We start from the raw sequence: 16,096 nt of genomic DNA on the forward strand, positions 1-16,096 counted from the left end.
GGGACCTGGGGGTACTGGTAGACAACAGGCTTGGAAGTGGCATGCAATGCCAAGCCGCTGCAAGCAAAGCCAACAGAATACTGGGTTGTATAAAAAAGGGGATTCACTCCAGAAATAAAGAGATTATTCTTCCACTCTACAAAACTCTGGTCCGGCCACATCTGGAGTATGCTGTCCAGTTCTGGGCACCGGTCCTCAGGAAGGATGTGCTGGAACTGGAGAAAGTCCAGAGAAGGGCAACAAAAATAATTAGGGGAATGGAGGACATCAGCTATGAGGAAAGACTACAAGCACTGAACCTATTCTCTCTGGAGAAGAGACGATTGAGGGGGGATATGATATCAATGTACAAATACTGTACTGGCGACCCTAGCATAAGGAACAAACTATTCAGAGTAAGGGAATACAATAAGACACGTGGCCACTCACTAAAACTTGAGGAAAGGCGGTTTAACCTTAAAGTGCGTAAGGGGTTCTTCACTGTAAGAGTAGTAAGGATGTGGAATTCTCTTCCGCAAGCAGTCGTATCAGCGGGGAGCCTTGATAGTTTCAAAAAACTATTGGATGGACACCTTAAAGACCACAACATACAGGGGTATACAATGTACGGTTAGCAAACACACACACACACCATAGGTTGAACTGGATGGACTTGTGTCTTTTTTCAGCCTCACTAACTATGTAACTATGTAACTATGTCAATGAGCTTAAGAGAAAAGGATTTTACGGTAAGTCAAAAATCCAGTTATTTTTTCCCCACAAATAGAGCTTTCTTTTGGTGGTATTTCATCACCTCTGCGGTTTTTAGATTTTGCGCTATAAACAAAAAAAGAGCGACAATTCTGAAAAAAACGCCACATTTCCAATAAAAAAAAATTAAACATTTTTATGAGTTTAGGCCAAATTGTATTGTACCTTTTAAACCCCCCCCCCCCCCCCCAAAAAAAAAAGCGTATTTTAATTGGTTTGCGCAGTTATTGCGTTTTTTGGACTTTTTATTTATTTGTTTATTTTTTTGTTTTTATTACTAATGGCGGCGATCAGCACTTTTTAGTAGGACTGCGACATTGCGGCGGACAAATCTGACACTAAGTGACAGTTTTTGAAGACCAGTGACACCAATACAGTGATCAGTGCTAAATAATATGCGCTCTTACTGTATAAATGACCCTGGCAGGGAAGGGGTTAATACTGGGGGTGATCAAGGGGTTACGCGTGAACCTAATGGGGGGGAGGGCTCTGTGACAGGCACACAGAGATCGGTATTTCAGCTTAGCTGAGACACACAATCTCACTGTGCCTGTCTGACAGGAGAGCCGCCTGCCTATGTAAACAAAGCAGGGGGCGCTCCTGTCAGACAGGCACAGGGAGATTGTGTCCGTTTCCCTGAAGATCGCGGGAGGCCGGCGGCAATCGTGCTCGCTCCTCCCACGGTCCGGCTCCCGCTGTGTCTAATCACATGCTGCTGAGACTGCGTGCACATAATGGCATAGATCTATGTGATTATGTGCAGCTGAGCCGCCCTGCCGCAGTAAATCTGCATGGGATGGTCGGCAAGTGGTTAAAAGCTGTCATTTTCGTTTTGCGGCCAAATGCATCCCGAATTTACAGTTTCAACACCAAAATTTGCATCTGGTGCACCTCTACAATCCACTGTTGTCTGGGTAACAAAGAGGAGAAATGTATTTTCGGGGGGTAATAAGATGATAGCGGGGGGGCGGATTACATTGAATGTGATTGTACCGTGTTCTGCCCTCCTCTGTAGCATAACAGAAGCTGATTTGTAATCATTTCCTTTCATTAGATGGCGTCCCAATTACAGGAGAAGTTACAAGCCGAGGTGAGCAAGTACCAGCAGATCCAGAAAGGTGAGACATGGAATGGGGGAGGTTTGTTTCCCATTAGTTGAAATCTGACCTCCAGCCTTCCCTTTTATATAGATTGGCGCAGCAGCCCTCTTCCTCATTATATAGATTGGAGCAGCAGCCCTCCTCCTCCTTATTTTATATAGATTGGCGCAGCAGCCCTCCTTCTCCTTATTATATAGATTGGCGCAGCAGCCCTCCTCCTCCTTATTATATAGATTGGCGCAGCAGCCCTCCTTCTCCTTATTATATAGATTGGCGCAGCAGACCCCCTCCTCCTTATTATATAGATTGGCGCAGCAGCCCTCCTTCTCCTTATTATATAGATTGGTGCAGCAGACCCCCTGCTCCTTATTATATAGATTGGTGCAGCAGACCCCCTCCTCCTTATTATATAGATTGGTGCAGCAGACCCCCTGCTCCTTATTATATAGATTGGCGCAGCAGACCCCCTGCTCCTTATTATATAGATTGGCGCAGCAGACCCCCTCCTCCTTATTATATAGATTGGCGCAGCAGACCCCCTCCTCCTTATTATATAGACTGGCGCAGCAGCCCCTCTTCTCCTTATTATATAGACTGGCGCAGCAGCCCCTCTTCTCCTTATTATATAGATTGGCACAGCAGCCCCTCTTCTCCTTATTATATAGATTGGCACAGCAGCCCCTCTTCTCCTTATTATATAGATTGGCGCGAGTGTGTTTTTAACCTTTAGCATGCATAAGCTGCAGGGACACTTTGCGGCAACCTGTATTACCTGCAGTCCTAACTCCTGTATATCTATGAGAGTCTCCACAGTGGAAGCACATGCATTCTAATGGATAGATAGGGGGCAGATGGGCCTGGAGGTAGCCCAACCCTCCTTAAAGCGGAGTTCCGCCCCCCCCCTTAAAAAAATTAAAAGTTAGCAGCTACAAATACTGTAGCTGCTGACTTTTAAATAGTAGAACTTACCTGTCCACAGAGCCCGCGATGTCGGCACCCGAAGCCGATATACATATAGGCTCTCGGGTGCCTCCGCCACCATCCAGGGTAAGGGAACCCGGCAGTAAAGCCTTTTGGCTTCACTGCTTGTTCTCTACTGCGCATAGCGCAGCGCTTTTTGTAATTGGCCAAGAGGCGGGAGGAGGGGGCCGAACTTCAGAGGGAAAGCGCCGCGGCGCTGTCTCCCAGGGAGTGGGGAAGGGTACCTGTGAAAAACAGGCATCACTGGGGCCGACATTCTTTAACCACTTCAATACAGGGCACTTTCACCCCCTTCCTGCCCAGGCCAATTTTCCCCTTTTAGCGCTGTTGCATTTTGAATGACAATTGCGCGGTCATGCAACACTGTACCTAAACCAAATTTATGTCATTTTCCCCCGACAAATAGAGCTTTCTTTTGGTAGTATTTGATCACCTCTGGGTTTTTTCCTTTTTGCTAAACAAATAAAAAAAGACAGAAAAGTTTGAAAAAATAAAAGTTTTTTTGTTTGTTATACAATTTTGTAAATGTTTTTTCCGGCACTGATGGGGCGGCACTTATCGGCACTGGTGGGCAATAATGGGCACTGGTGGGCGACACTGATAGATGGCAATGATGGGCACTGGTGGGCAGCACTGATGGGGAAGGCAATGGGGGCTCCCTGAGCCCTGATTGCCATCCCTGGTGGCCATGGTGGGCATCCCTGGGGTCATGGTGGGCATCCCTGGGGTCATAGGTGGGCATCCCTGGTGGTTCTAGTGGTAATGATCTGATTACCAGTGCCGATTTCACCCCCCCCCCCCCCCCCCCGTCAGGGGAGCCGCCGATCCGCGCTCCTTTACTCGTGCCTGTCAGGCACGAACTAAGGAAAGCCGATCAACGGCTCTTCCTGTTTACTATGTGACCAGCCGTGATTGGACACGGCTGGTCACATGGTAAAGAGCCTACTGGCTCTTTACCAAGATCGGAGATGCAGGGTGTCAGGCTGACACCTCACATCACCGATCGCTGCTCTGCGCACCCCTGGGGGGCGTGCAGAGCTGTATTATCCTGCCGCCGTCATATGACGTCCGGCCAGGATAATACAACCACAATCCCGCCGTCAATTTGCTATAGGGCAGGCGGGGATGTGGTTAATTAAAACTAAAATTCTTTAATTAAAACTGCTCCTGTTTTCTCACACCGGCCTGTTCACCTGTCTTGTTTCAGATATCAGCACTAGTATGGCTGCACGGCAGAAACTAGAGGCTCAGGTCACCGAGAACAACATTGTGAAAGAGGTGAGTGTGTGCTGTGGAATACTCGGAGCAAGACTGGGACAGTTTGGGGAAATATAACATTTTGTCTTTAGATTATACTTTAAGCCCCACCCACATAACATCAGAAGCAGATATTTGCTACATTATTGCTGACCCAAATTAGGATATTACAGCGACTCCCTGTACCTCTGCCAGAGCGCAGCATTGCATTCTGTATGTCGCCAATGTTGCATACACTTTATATAGAGCTGACAGCGGGGCGCATGTTAGTAAAGGAAATAGTTGAAGCCAGCTTGGCCAAAACAAACTAGAAAAGGCTGATGGCAAAGCTGGAGTTAGACTTGCCTAACCTTCGGGGGGGGGGGGGGGACGCTGTAGCGCTTTGGAACTTTTTGGGGAAAAAAACTTTTTTTGTGTCACTTTTTTCAACCTTTGCTGATGGGTTCCCCTGGTGCAATATGGACCCTACAGATCTGGTGTCCCCACCTGAACCCTCCGGACCCCAGCTATCTACAGATGCAATTTTGGCAGTCCTAGAAGCCTTTTGTGTCCCGGGTGGAGCTGGCCTTTAAAGGCGAGGTGCTAAGAAATGCCCTCCGCCTACCCCTGCCTCATCTGATGTCTGAGATTCTGAGTCTGATTCAGCCACCGCAGATGCCGGGTCCACTACCTCGCGCCCTATCTCCTCTGATAGTGAGGATGACGTTTCTACTTCCACTGCCATGCAAGATAAGGCGCTGGTGGATGCACTGGTTGATTCTGTGCGTGAGACCCTAAAAATGGAGGACGCAACTGAGGCACAGGTTGCATTTGGCACTCACAAGCCATCCAAAGCAGCAAAGGTTTTTCCATTTCCCGTGTATTTTGATGCTATGTTCAAAAAGGAATGGGACCGCCCAAATCATTACCCTGGGGTGCCTAAGCGGATTCCTAGACGCTACCCTTTTGAGGAGTCCCTGATAAAGAAGTGAACTGTGCCACCTACGGTGGAGCCTCCGGTCTCCAGGCTGAATGAAGCTACTGTAATTCCAGTGGAGGATTCCCCATCCTTTAAGGATCCGGAGGATAGGAAGGCGGAGTCTGTGGCCCGCAATATTTACTCCCTGGCGGGGTCTGCGCTGAGACCGGTGTCACGCAAACTTTGATTGAATGGGCTAAGTTACTACGCCGTGACCTGGAGGGGAGACAAGTCCCTCCTGCCTTTTGAGGAGCTGTTGGACCAGCTGGTTGCAAGGGCTGCAATTTGTTTGCGATGCTTCGTTGCTGCACTGCTCCCATATTGGGATGGTTGTCGGTGTCGGCAGTGGTCTTCTGGCGTATACTTTGGCTAAAGTACTGGTCTGCGGATCAGACTTCAAAGAAGGCCTTGACTGATCTGCCTTAACAAGGAGATCGCCTGTTTGGAGCTACCCTGGATGACATCATTAAGGTTCTCGCAGGGGGGAAGAGTCTTTCTTTCACAGGCAAACAAGGGGACCCTCGTCCCTCCTTTTCAGCGCACAAGAAGTTTTTTTGTCCCGCAGGGTCAGTAGATCAGGCAAAGCCCTTCAAGGTTCCCTTGGGCGGTTCCAAGCGACCCTGGTCTGGCAAACAAAGGTCTGGGGTTTCTCCAGACCTGCGGACAAGACCACCTTGGTCTGAAGGTGCGCCCTCCCCCGTATCTGGGGGGGGGGGGGGGAGTCTTTGCCGGTTTCCGGACCTGTGCCTATCCCGGATACCAGACAAATGGGTTCAGGAGGTCATACGGTCCGGTTACAAGATCGAGTTTCGATCCGTCCCTCCAGTAAGGTTTTTCCCTTCCAATGTGTGACTGTCCCCGGATCGCTTGCTGGGGCTCTTTGGGGCAGTTCAGGACCTGGTGCAACAGGGGGTAATAGTTCCGGTTCCGTGTTCAGAATGTTTTCAGGGCTTTTATTCAAACCTGTTCATGGTTCCTAGGAAGAAAGGCAAGGTGCGTCCCAATCCTTAACCTGAAAGCACTAAATTGCTTCATGCGAGTTCAAAAATTCAAGATGGAATTGGTTTGCACGGTGGTGGCCTCCCTACATCAGGGGGATTTCCTGGCCTCCATAGACATCAAAGATGCCTAACTTCACATCCCAATATGTGCAGGACACCCAATGGTTCATTTGTTTTGCAGTGGGAGAGGATTACTATCAGTTTGTGGCGTTGCCCTTTGGTCTCGCCTCTGCTCCTCGGGTCTTCAAAAAGGGTGTTGGCTCAGGTCCTGTCGCAGTTTCGGCACCAGGGGATATTGGTCCTGGGTTACCTGGACGATCTGCTTCTCCGTGTGGAGTCTCCTACGGTGCTGGAAACAAATTTGAGAATCACCATGAGAACTCTGGAGGAGTTCGGATTGATTTTGAACCTTCAGAAGTCGTCCTTGGTCTCTTCCATGAGACTGGACTACCTGTGCCTGACTTTGGACTCGTCCTCAGCCAGGGTGTTTCTTCCTCTGGAAAAACTCCATCACCAAGGGGGCACCAAAAGTGTCATTGCGGCCTTGGAAGTGGCAGGCATCCTTCGTTGGGCGGGCAACTTTTTTTTTAGCTCTCTCCGCTGTTCACATTCCAGGAATGGAAAATTGGCAGGCGGATTACCTCAGTCGACAGGTCTTGGATGCAGGGGAATGGTCCCTCCATCCGGAGGTGTTCCAGCAGTTGTGCCTTCGTTGGGGCATTCCAGATATGGATCTGTTGGCATCTCGGGTCAACAGAAAAGTACAGAGGTTTGTGGCCCGCTCCCGGGACCCTCTAGCAGATGCCGCAGACACACTGGTGGCCCCATGGGGTCAGTATCAGCTGATGTATGCCTTTCCTCCTCTCAAGTTGCTGCCAAGACTTCTTCGCAGGATCGAGGCAGAAGGGATTTTGGTCAGTCTTGTGGCTCCGGACTGGCCTCGCCGAGCTTGGTACGCCGACATGGTCAGGCTAGTCGCAGATGCTCCTTGGAGACTTAAGCCCCGTACACACGCACAGATTGTTGGCCGTAAATTGTTGGCCAACGTCCGATCTGCCGATTGTAGGCTTGTTAGTATGATGCTTCCGACAACCAACTGCGAATTTTCGGCCGAAAAAAATCTGGTGTGCATGCTATAAAATTTTTGTTGGCCAACAAAGAACGGCCGATTGTTCCTCAGTCAGTACAGATTTCGGCAGACAAAAATCAGATGAGCAAGACTGGGCATGCTCAGAGAAGAAAAAACACAGGGAAAGTCAACTATCAAATGACCTCACTTCTGAAGTTGGTTTTTGTTGGCCAACAAAAGTCCAGTGCAAGTCTAGAGCACATTTCAACCAACAAACATCACTGGACAAAAGTTGGCCGATCAGTTGGCCAACAATCTGTGCGTGTGTACGGGGCTTTACTCTCAGGGAGGACTTACTGTGTCAAGGGCCAATCTTCCATCCTGCTTTACGGTCGCTGGCTTTAATGGCTTGGCTGTTGAAAGCCAGGTGCTGAAGGACAGGGGATTGTCTGCTTCAGTGATTCCCACTCTGCTTAAAGCGAGTAAAGTGACTTCTAGGAAGATTTATCATCGTACATGGAAGTCACATGTTGTGTGGTTTGAGTCTCTTGGGGATCCCCCTCGCTCTTACTCGGTGGCTCGGATCCTGGCTTTCCTTCAACAAGGAGTTGATCAAAAGTTGGCCTTGAGTGCTATCAAGGGTCAGGTTTTGGCCTTGGTAATTTTCTTACAAAGGCCGTTGGCCACCCATTCCCTGGTGCATAACTGCGTCCAGGGTGTGCAACACTTGGTACCTCCAGTGCATCCTCCGTTGCATCCACCTTGGGACCTTAATTTGGTGCTGTTGGTTTCTTCAGAAACCTCCTTTTGAAAGTATTCAGGAGATTCCCCTGCTTACCTTATCCCAGAAGGTGGCCTTCTTGGTGGCTATCACTTCTGCGCGCAGGGTGTCAGAACTGGCGGCGTCCTGTCGTTCTCCCTGCCTGGTGGTTCACAGGGATAAAGTGGTACTTCCTCCGGATTCCTCCTTCCTTCCGAAGGTGGTTTCCGGTTTTCACTTAAATGAGGACATCCTGTTACCTTCTTTGTGTCCTTAGCCAAAACATCCTAAGGAATTTGTGCTGCATACTCTGGATTTGGTTAGGGCAATCTGTGTACTTGGCGACTACTGAGTCTTTTTTGAAAGTCAGATTTGCTCTTTGTACTCACGGATGGTCCAAAGAAAGGGCTGTTTGCGTCTGTTGCGACTATTTCCAGATGGATCAGACAGACAGTTGTGTAGGCTTATTCAATTAAGGGTTGGGTTCCACCTTTCCCTGTTGAGGAGCATTCTACTCGGGCGCTTAGTGCTTCCTGGCCTTTTCACCATCAGGCATCTGTGCTTCAGGTTTGCAAGGCGGCGACCTGGTCGTCTGTTCACACCTTTACCAAATTTTATAAGGTGGATGTGCTGGCATCTGCAGATGCCTCTTTTGGCCGCAAATTTTTGCAGGCTGCTGTTTTAGGGGGCTTTTGGCCTTCCTTGAGGGTGTTTACTGTTTGTTTCAGGTGGGCCTCATCTTGTTGTTCTGATGAGTCCTATGTTGCCTGGTTGGCTGTGTTTAGCCTTGGGGACTTGTTTTTCTGCTGTTTCCACCCCTCATTTTATGGCACTGCTTTGGGAAGTCCCTACTGATATGGATCAGAGAACTGCGTCTGTCAATGAACGATGGAGAAAACTGGATTTTTGACTTACCGTAAAATCCTTTTCTCTTGAGTTCATTAACGGACGCAGTACCCGCCCCTCTATTTTGAGTTGGGTTGGTATTATTTCTCTGACACTGCTTTGATACAAAACTGACATCCTATGCAGGAAGAGAGAGGGTGTACCCTCCGGGACTGCCCATAGGCGTAGCCAGAACTTTTTTTCTACCTAGTGTCTTACTCCTGTAGGGGGCAGTATAACCCTGCTGATATGCATCAGAGACTGCGTACGTCAATGAACTTAAGAGAAAAGGATTTTACGTTAAGTCAAAAATCCAGTTTTTTTTTTTTTTTTTTTTTTTTTTTTTTTTTTAATTATTATTATGGCTTAAAGCTAGTGAAAACCCAAAATGTAGTATCTCAGAAAATTTGAATATTACATAAGATCAATAAAAAGAAAATGCAGACAAGCTGAAGGCCATTATCAAAGCAACCTGGGCTTCCATAACACCTCAGCAGTGCCACAGGTTGATCGCCTCCATGCCACAATGCATTGATGCAGTAATTCATGCAAAAGGAGCTCCAACCAAGTACTGAGTACATACTATACTGTACATGGACATACTTTTCAGTAAGCCAACTGAGAATTAAAACTGTATTAAAAATCCTTTTCTCTTTTTTTTTTATTTATTTATTTTTTTGTTGGTCTTCTGTAATAGTCTAATTTTCAGAGATACTGAATTTTTGGGTTTTCGCTAGCTGTAAGCCATAATCATCAAAATAACAAAAAAAAAAAAAAAAAATGCTTGAAATATATCACTCTGTGTGTAAATCATCTATATAAAATATCTACGTTTCACTTTTTGAATTGAATTACTGAAATAACTTTTTATTAATATTCAAATTTTTTTATATGCACCTGTATGCGTAGCTCATAGTGGAAACAATGTTATTGTCTGTTGGAATTGCTGCAACAGATGAGGTAAACTAGGGATGCACCGATCCGACTTTTTTGGACACGATACCGATATCTGGCGTTGTGAAATCGCCGATACCGATATCTGGCGTTGTGAAATCGCCGATACCGATATCTGGCGTTGGGAAATCGCCGATACCGTAAACCGATCCGGAGCTACACACAAAGCAAGCGGCTGCAGTACAGAGCAAAGCCACTGCTTCATGTGTACGGCTCCTCCATTCACAGGCGGAGTGCATCTGATATCACTCCGCCTGTGAGCCGGGACTATACAGGAAGTAGCGGCTCTCATCCCATACTACTACTACACCTAGTAAGGGATTGCTGAGCCGCTACCAAGCAAAAACCGGATCCGCCAGTGGATCGGTCAATGTTACCGATCACCCGATCCATCTAAAATGGCCATATCGGCGCCGATATCTGATCCGAATATCAGATCGGTGCATCCCTAAGGTAAACCCCATATCCGAACTTGGAAAAGTGAATTCTAATAGGACTTCTTCAGAAGTTATACAGGGACAGATTCCAAACCATCATTCACACACGTGAATCCGTCACATGCTCAGACAATTGTCCCGCTACAGAGAAGTAGATGTCTACAGAATATCTGACAATTTATTTATTTTTTAAATGAATTCCTCTAAATGTATGCATGTATGTATCTCCAGGAGTTGGGTGTGTTGGATGACAGTAACACGGTGTATAAGCTTATCGGACCAGTGCTGGTAAAACAGGACCTGGAAGAAGCCAAATCCACAGTGGAAAAGAGATTGCAGTATATAAACGGAGAAATGTGAGTAACCAGCACTTGCTGTATAAGGCTTTATCTTGATTTGCTCCAGTTTCATCCCAAAGCCTCCCGTGCATTCACATTATGTTGCGTCACATGGTGTCAGGCATCACTCATTGTTGCTTCATACATGGGGCAGCCCAATAATTTTAATGTGTTACTCTATGCATGGCAAAGGAGCCCATCCATTTTTGTGAGCTTTGCGTGTTGGCCAACACCAGAACGGCCGATTGTTCCTCAGTCAGTACAGATTTCGGCCAACAAAAGCCAGATGAGCAAGACTGGGCATGCTCAGAGAAGAAAAAACACACGGAAAGTTAACCATCACATGACATCACTTCTGAAGTTGGTTGTTGTTGGCCAACAAAATTCGTGTGCGGACTTTAGCACTTTTCAACCAACACGACAGCACTGGACAAAAGACGGCCGATCATTCGGCCGACAATCGGTGCGTGTGTACGAGGCCTAAGACCGGGGTGGTCAACAAAGTACTGCAAACAAAAAACAAAGAGAGGGCGCACCGGCCGAGCACATTATCCTCAGTGCTTAATTGATACAAAATAAAAATGGCTACTCACAAACAAGATGTAAACCAGCATATCAGATTCAAACGTCGGAGTCCATTGTTACAGAGTCCACTGCCTTTGAAACCATAAATGTGTGTGTTAAGACATTTCTGGTTACAATTTAAGAATTTAGTTGGAATGAGGATCCAACAATTCATTAAAGCAGAACTTTTTCTTGTTAAGAACATCATTTTTTTAAAAAGTTATTAAGAAAAAAAAACATATTTTCCACATTAAAAAATTTACCAAAGTTGGTGTGTGCTGTAAATTGCCTCCAGCATTGCTCCCGTTTCTTCTTGCTGGAGGCTGCCATTTTGTTGAAGACCAGAGCAGTCCCTTTGTTATTGAGAACTCTTCTAAAGGCCCGTACACAAGTGCAGATTTTCGGCTTGTTAGTATGATGCTTCCGACAGCGCACTTTCGGCCGAACAGAATCTGTCGTGCAAGCATTAAAATTTTTGTATGCCGACACCAGAACTGCCGATTGTTCGCCAGTCAGTACAGAATTCGGCCGACAGACAGCAGATTTGCAAGACTGGGCATGCTCAGAAAAGAAAAAAAGACAAGGAAAGTTAACCATCACATGACATCACTTCTGCAGTCGGCTGTTGTTGGCCGACAAAATTCGTGTGCAGTCTTTTGCACTTTTCAACAGACACGACAGCCCTCGGACAAAAGACGGCCGATCGTTCGGCCGACGATCGGTACGTGTGTACGGGACTTAAATCTCAAACAATGTCACTTTCTTTAATTAAAATGTGTGTGCATTCCCAGCCTTGATTGTATGTCTTGGCTCAGCTAGAGGGAAGGGCTGCAGTAGCTGACAGTGCTCAGGTTCCCAGCTGCAGATGCCAATGAGGGAGACAGGAGATAAGTCACTACCCTTGTAAGTTTAACTTTTTTTGTGTCTCCCTGACAGCAGAGTTTGACTTGTCACGTCTCCTGCTTTTGTTTTTCCTCTCCCTAATCTGTGTTCCCTCAGCACAGTCTGTGCTATTCCTGTTGCTTTCTTCCCCCCTCAGCAGCAGTAAATCTTTAGGTTTCAATAGAACGGCCTCCAGTAATTTACTGATTATTGGCAGTGTTGAAAATACAGGACAACTAAGCATGTGCAGAGCAGGGTGAGGGTGATTTTAAAACAGTGTAGGCACTTATTTTTAATGTTTGCCATATCTATACCTGCACTCCTCTTGTGAGTGTAGTAGTATTGTTTCTTAACCCCTTCATGCTGACGTAACGCAAATATGCGGCCTTCCACTTCAAGTGGTTGTACCGGGGTGATGCATGCAGTTACAGGCATCACCCAGGTAACGTTTTTTTTTTTTTTTTTTTTTTTACAGCCAACAGTCAGCTTTCTTGTAATCCCAACCAATGCGGCTTATTATCCGCTCAGCCTTTATTACTAGCAGTGGGAGGGGACATCTACCCTCCCCCTCTCCTCCCGGAGGCCTGAGCGACCAGCTGGCACGTTCTCAGTAATCGGCTTTGATCAGGTCTCAGATCTAGTAAACCCAGGAGCAATGTCATGACATCCCCTCCAGTTACTAGAGCCCTAAAGGCGCCAGATTTATAAAAAAAAAAAAAAAAAAAAAAAGTCCATATTCAAAATAGCCAAACTTTTAAGTGCAGAGGAGGGATTTGGTGTCTTATAGACCCCAGATTCCTCAAAAAAAAATACCTGACACGTGGCTTTTGCGTTCACAAGGGATGTTTACGTTCCTTGTGACAGCAATAAAAGTGATTTAAAAAAAAAAAAAAAAAAGTAAAAGGGACAGTGTAAAAATTAAGAAAAAAAAAATGAAAGCACCCCATTCCTTTGTGCTTGTGCGCAGAAGCGAATGTATACGTAAGCCGGGCCCCCAAATGTAAACGTGTTCAAACCACCGCAATAATTCTAGCCCTACAGCACCTCTGTAACTCTAAACTGGTAACCGTTAAATTTTTTTTAAAGCGTCACCTATTGAGATTTATTTAAGTACCGAAATTTGCCCCCATTCCACGAGTGTGGGCATTTTTAAAGCATGACATGTTGGGTATCTATTTACTCGGCGTAACATCATCTTTCACATTATACAAATAAATTGGGCTAACTTTACTGCTTTTTTTTTTTTTTTTTTTTTTTGTACTTATGAAAGTGCGTTTTTCCCAAAATTGCATTTGAACGACCGCTGTGAAAATACCGTGTGACACAAAATATTGCAACACACACCATTTTATTCTTTAGGGTCTCTGCTAAAAAGAGACCTTTTTTAAAAAAACTTTTTTTTACCTTGTTGCAAGGCATGCATTAAGGTAAACGTTTTAGCTTTGGTATCACTTTAACTACTTCAATACCGGGCACTTTTCCCCCTTCCCGCCCAGGCCAATTTATAGCTTTTAGCGCTGTAGCATTTTGAATGACAACACTGTACCTACACCAAATTTATGTCATTTTTTTCCCCCACAAATAGAGCTTTCTTTTGGTGGTATTTGATCACCGCAAGGTTTTTTCTTTTTTGCTAAACAAATAAAAAAAGACCGAAAAGTTTTTTTTGTTTGTTATAAAATTTTGTAAATACGTTTTTTCCTGCACTGATGAGGCCACACTGTTGGGGCGGCACTGATAGGCGGCACTGGTGGGCAATAATGGGCACTGGTGGGCGGCACTGATAGATGGAAAATGGTGGGCAGCAATGATGGGGAAGGCACTGGCGGGCAGCACTAATGGGGAGGACACTGGCAGGCTCCCTGAGCCCTGATTGCCATCCGTGGTCGGCATCCCTGGGGTCATGGGTGGGCATCCCTGATGGTTCTAGTGGCACCCCCCCAAGGGTCTGCACTGGTAATCAATGCTCTGATTACCAGCACAGACCCCCCCCCCCCCCGTCAGGAAAGTCGCAGATCGGCTCTCCTTTACTCGTGCTTGTCAGGCACGAACTGAGGAAAGCCGATCAACGGCACTTCCTATTTAACCAGCTGTGATTGGACACAGCTGGTCACACGGTAAAGAGCCTACGTTAGTAGGCTCTTTACAGAGATCGGAGATGCGGTGTGTCAGAGTGACACGCCGCATTACCGATCGTCGCTCCCAGATCAGAGCGCGTTATCCTGCCGCCGTCATCTGACGTCTGGTCAGGATAATGTAACCACCTTCCCGCCGTCATTTGCCTATAGGGCGGGCAGAAAGTGGTTAATGAATAACCTGAGATAAGGGGAGTTGGCTTCAGATGGTGCAGTTACATCTATAGGTGTGTGCTGGTTCATCTAATGATTGTTCAGGACATGGTGACCTTATGGCCCCTTTCACATGGGCTTTATGATCCGGTCTGCCTGTCAGTTTTTCAGGCAGGTCTGATCGGATGCTCAATGCAGCCCTATGGGGCAGCAGATGTCAGCAGAGACATCTCCGCTGCTATCCGATCCTGTCTGTGAAATCCGGACGATTGGTAACCCTATTTTCCATCCATTTGGAGGATCAGATCTGATAAGATCCAGATAAAAATGGACAGGCGCTCCGTTCTCATCCAATCTCCCATAGAGGAGAGCGGAGATCTGACAGCTCCGTCTCTGCAAAGTAAGCGGAGATGGAGCTGTCATCCGCCTGCTCAGTGGGGATCGGCCAGTCGCACCGCTCGTGTGAAAGGGGCCTAACAGGTACATCTGGAGCTTGCACTTGTGGCATCTGGTTCAAGGCTGCAAGTACTGATTTTTATTGTCCTCTTTACACACTAGCTGTCCCTTACGTTGTTTAGTAACATTCAGATATATTTTCAGAGCTGTAGCCTCTTCCTTCACTGCTCATCTGTTTTTTAGGGGCAGCAGCATTCCTGATGAAACTGATAAATGGCAGTTTAGAAAGTCTATGGTGTTGTACCCCGTATAACAACAATCTCTCCATATTTCTTTCAGTAAACGATATGAGACAATGCTGAAGGACTTGGAACAGAAGTCAGAACAGCACCGGGCCTCCCTCACCAAACTGCAGCAGGAGTATCAGCGGACACAGATTAAGGGACCAGTAAAGGCCTAAGATGGGATGCAGAGAATGATCGATTGTTTTACTTTATTTATGTACTCGTCAGGGGGGTGTCTCCTGGTGTCGGCCTGGAGTTTCCCATCCCCAGCGAGCCACTATTGTCCTTTTTTGCTATTTTCACACTGAAAAAGCAAGCGGTGACTTTCTTGTAAGCTTATGTGCAATTAAACATGCTGATTACATGTTACGCTAATTCTGAGTAATGTGATGTTTCAGTAACTCTTTCAGGTTTAGTGAAAATTTTAATATTTTTGTTTAAAATCATATTTATATATCCTTTTTAGGGCCAGTTCACACCACATGCATTTTTTTCTGCATCAAAAGTGCATGAAAAGTAGGTCATATGGTTTCCAATGGCATAGTTCACACCAGTGCAGTCAGTTCCAGGGCTTTCTATTTACAGGGGGGAAAAAAAGTAGAACATGCTGCATTTTTCCTGTACAGGAACGCAATAAAACCGCAACAGTAAACCAGCAAGCGGTGACTTTCTTGTGAGATTATGTGCAATTAAACATGCTGATTACATGTTACACTAATTCTGAGTAATGTGATGTTTCAGCAACTCATTCACGTTTTAGTGAAAATTTTTTTTTTTTTTTTTTTTTTGTCTTAAATTGTATTTATATTGTTTTCGGGCCAGTTCACACCACCTGCAGTACAGTGCATTTTTTTCTGCATCAAAAGCACATGGAAAGTAGGTCATATGGTTTCCAATAGCAAAGTTAACACCAGTGCAGTCAGTTCCAGGGCTTTCTATTTACAGAAAAAAAAGTAGAACATGCTGCATTTTTCCTGTACTGGAACGCAGTAAAACCGCAACGGACCCAGTACAGTGAAAAAAGAAAAAGCATCGGAAATGTATAAACACGCATGCAGAAACGCATCCGGAACAGATCTGGAGTGCGTTTTTGTGGTGTGAACCAGCCCTTACAGAGAACCTGAGAAATGTATAGAATGATAAATAGATACACATACATACGCTGGCCCTTGGGGTACTATTCCTCCCACTG

The 16,096-nt window shown here is 46.2% G+C and overlaps 1 protein-coding gene across 1 annotated transcript; it reads left to right on the forward strand.

Annotated features, from left to right (window-relative positions):
• The first annotated feature begins 1,761 nt into the window (after window positions 1–1,761).
• Window positions 1,762–15,160, forward strand: LOC309559339 (prefoldin subunit 6-like). The gene is made up of 4 exons (XM_082262573.1): window positions 1,762–1,868; window positions 4,039–4,109; window positions 10,384–10,508; window positions 14,960–15,160. The coding sequence occupies exons 1-4, from the start codon at window positions 1,805–1,807 to the stop codon at window positions 15,078–15,080; spliced, it is 381 nt and encodes a 126-aa protein (XP_082118699.1). The 5' UTR covers window positions 1,762–1,804; the 3' UTR covers window positions 15,081–15,160.
• Window positions 15,161–16,096: the final 936 nt, after the last annotated feature.

The sequence above is a fragment of the Pelophylax lessonae genome (genome assembly GCF_965119305.1).
Source record: "Pelophylax lessonae genome assembly, chromosome: 7".
NCBI lineage: Eukaryota > Metazoa > Chordata > Amphibia > Anura > Ranidae > Pelophylax > Pelophylax lessonae.